Source organism: Notothenia coriiceps, unplaced genomic scaffold, assembly GCF_000735185.1.
Source record: "Notothenia coriiceps isolate Sejong01 unplaced genomic scaffold, NC01 NC01_scaffold00007490, whole genome shotgun sequence".
NCBI lineage: Eukaryota > Metazoa > Chordata > Actinopteri > Perciformes > Nototheniidae > Notothenia > Notothenia coriiceps.
Window position 1 is genome coordinate 1 of NW_011340191.1, and position 3,794 is coordinate 3,794.

Consider the following 3,794-nt stretch of genomic DNA (forward strand, 5'->3'; position numbering starts at 1 on the left):
AGAGATGCAAAGTTTCCACTCTCCTTGTACCAGGTGTAGTTAGCTGCTGGGTTAGCATCACTGCTACAGGTCAGAGTCACTGAACTGCCCTCCTCTATCTCAGCAGAGGGACTCACTGACACAGAGGGGAGCTTTGGAGCATCTGGAGGAGAAGAAGTTAACATTAACTAACATAAACACGATCATATAATGAACAAAATATATTTTCACATTGTTATTAGTTCATCATTTGTGGATAAAACGTTATCATGGCCTGATCGTTCCCAGTAGTCACAGTCGCTGTCCAGATTGCTGATCCTGAAACTCTGGGATCATTTCACCTCACATAGGAAGTGTTAAAGTTTCATATCAGCAGGAACATCTTTCTAAAGTGTTCATATGAAGGCATGCTGTCTCTGTCCATAGCATTGCACTGATTTGTCAGCTTTTCTAAATTGCCATCTATTATTTCTATAATTTTACATTTATATTCCATTTAATGTTTGATATTCCATTCCTTACACACTTAATGTGTTTATAATATCATGCTTTATATTTTGTTACTGTACATAATTTTTTTTTTCAACAAGTCTATTTTCTACTTTTTTAATGCTATTTTATTTATATTTGAGATGTTTACATTTTGGATTGTTTATTTCTTGTCTTTTCATTTTTAATTATCTAGAATTGGGATCAATAAAGTACTTCCTTATCTTTTACTGTGTTTAACACACACACACACACACACACACACACACACACACACACACACACACACACACACACACACACACACACACACACTTTCCTTGCTGTGGGACAAGTAAAGGATTTCTGATTTTGATACAACCCCACTTCAAAACATCTACTTTAAAGATCTCCTATCATGCTATTTTTGGGCATATATTATGAGTCTCAGATATATACAAATATATAAAAAAACATCTCTATGATGTGTTTTGCTCAAAATACCAAACATATCACCCATTTTAGACATCCCTCATATCCCTCTATTTCAGCCCTGTTAGAGAACTGCTGATTCTGGGTCAGTAGCTGCTGATATTACGTCATATCGGACGCAAATCTGGATCAGCTCCGTTCTACCCCCGTTTCTAGAGACGTGGGTACCGAGGTAAAGAGAGACACCTTTGTTCTCATGAGACACCGGGGACACACATTTATGAATAAGAGACATCAAAAAGTGCATTTTGCATGATAGGAGACCTTTAATGACTCGGTGTTTAAACTCACACAGTGATGGAGAGCGGGAAGCCTCGTGTCCTTTGAAAGCGCAGGAGATGTTGTCTCCGGAATAAAATAAATCTGCATAATTAGAAGTTTCCTCCGTCGTGTTTCTCTGAAGGTTCTTGAACCAGACGTAGAGACCGGCAGCCGGACTGCAGCTGCTGCGACACTGCAGCTCTGCATAGGTGGAGAACTGGTGCTCTGTCACTCTGATCACCTGCACCTGCAGAGCTGAGGGAGATAACCAAAATAAATGGCAAAGAATTGTAAAAAATAATACTACAAAAAAATAAAATAATAATAGTAATAAACTACAATATTGATCATAGTAATGATAGATTAAAAAAAATAGATAACAAAATAAATAAAAATAATGCATTCAATTTATAAATACCGTAAAGCACTAATAATAATACATTAAAGTTAAGTAACTCTTTAATAAGTACTGCTTTGTAATAAAACTATAATGCCAATAAACATATCATAATAAAATAAAAACCTAACCGAAATGGAAACAAAAGCCTTAATAATTGAATTCAAACACCAACTCATATTTAACCGAACATCATCATAAGGTCTCATTTTTCAAACATGTTTTAAATGAACAGTGGTTTTCTGAATCAGTGTGTGTTGATCAGTACCTGTGACAGTCAGAGTTGTTCCAGCTAAATAACTCCTCCATTCAAAGCCTGGTGTTTTGAATTTGAAGCGATACTGAGCTGAATCTGAGTCTCTCAGGTCAGAGATCCTCAGAGTGGAGCGTCCTCTCTCTGTCTCAAGGATCTGAACACGACCTGCATACTGGGAGTCTTCACTAAGGTCCTCAGGTTGAGAGGGATTCTGTCCCTGATGACTACGCTCAGGACTGAACCAGAACTTAGATTTAACATCATCTTTATAACTGCTGTACGTGCAGGAAATGTCCACTGATGATCCTTTGGGGGCGCAGATGCTTCTCTCAGTGTAAATCACTCTGTTGCAGGTTTGACTGTTGACACCTGAAATATAAAGTGATTTTTAAATCAGTAAAAACTGTGAAAATACTCCACCAGGTGGCGTCATGTTGATAAAAGACTGCAGTAAACTCACACACTGAAGGGGCAGGGAATTCCTCATGTCCTCTTACAGCACAGGAATAACTGTCTGCAGGAATAAAGTAGTCTGAATAAGAAGAAGATGTTTCCTGCTGAATCTTCTGTCCGTTCTTGAACCAGATAAACGAAGGACGATCAGGTAGATGACACGAGCTTCTGCACTGCAGCTCTACCCAGGAAATATACAATCTGCTCATCTGCACCTGCACATCTGGACCTGTGGAGCAGGATAAACACACAATAATTAACATACTTTTAATGATTCAACATGCAAGGCTTTTATTGTCATTTGTACATAGCTACAGTTATGACAATGAAAAACTTGGAGGAGCCTGTGACCTACGATATTCATTGTCATAACTGTAGCTATGTACACATAACAACAAAAGCCTTGAAACTTTAAACTAAAGTTGAGGTTCCTAAAATGTTTCCTAGATGGCGCACATTTTACAAATACAAAAAGTGTTACCTGTGACAGATAAAGTGACTCCTGATCGGGTGAATCTCTTGCTGGGTTTGTCCTTGAATTTGAACTTGTACTCAGCTGAGTCGCTCTCCCTCAGGTCTGAGATCCTTAAGGTGCAGGTGTTCTTGTCGCAGTAATACTTCACTCGCCCTGCGTACTCCGAGTCTGAGCTCAGGTCCACAGGTCCCTCCTCCTGAGTGTCAGTAAACCAGAGGACGTTCTTCACTGAGACGGAGCTTCTGTTCCTTGTGGACGGAGCTCTGTAGCTGCAGCGTATGTCCACTGTTGATCCTCTCACTGCACACATCTCAACAGAAATGTAACCCTTCCTGCTTTGTACCACTGCAACACAGAGCAAAGCAAACAAGATTAAAAGGTGTTATCGTCATATGCACAAAGCTACGGTACCTTCCCATTCCACCGCTTCCCAATTTGGCCCTAAATTATTCCCATTTTGCTCCTTGTCCATTTCGCCCCTTCCCCATCTCGCCCCTTCCCAATTCGCCCCATTGCCACATCGCCCCTTTCCCATCTCGCCCTTTCCCAATTCTCCCAATTGCCACATCGCCCCTTTCCCATCTCGCCCCTTCCCAATTCTCCCCATTGCCCCTTTCCCATCTCGCCCCTTCCCAATTCTCCCCATTGCCCCTTTCCCATCTCGCCCCTTCCCAATTTGCCCCATTGCCACATCGCCCCTTTCCCACCTCGCCCCTTCCCAATTTGCCCCATTGCCCCTTTCCCATCTCGCCCCTTCCCAATTCGCCCCATTGCCCCTTTCCCATCTCGCCCCTTCCCAATTCTCCCCATTGCCACATCGCCCCATCGCCCCTTTCCCATCTCGCCCCTTCCCAATTCTCCCCATTGCCCCTTTCCCATCTCGCCCCTTCCCAATTCGCACTATTTCCCCTTTCCCATCACGCCCCTTCCCAATTCGCCACATTGCCACATCGCCTCTTCCCAATTTGCCCCATTGCCACATCGCCCCTTTCCCATCTCGCCCCTTCCCAATG

At 42.2% G+C, this 3,794-nt stretch overlaps 1 protein-coding gene across 1 annotated transcript; it reads right to left on the reverse strand.

Moving 5' to 3' along the window:
• Positions 1-4: 4 nt before the first annotated feature.
• Positions 5-3,145, reverse strand: LOC104944086 (B-cell receptor CD22-like; the record flags this gene model as incomplete). The annotated part of the gene is made up of 5 exons (XM_010769562.1): positions 2,788-3,145; positions 2,314-2,535; positions 1,866-2,222; positions 1,231-1,455; positions 5-142 (listed from the first exon to the last, which is right to left on the reverse strand). Coding segments are annotated over exons 1-5 (1,246 nt in total), but the record flags the coding sequence as incomplete, so codon positions are not given.
• Positions 3,146-3,794: the final 649 nt, after the last annotated feature.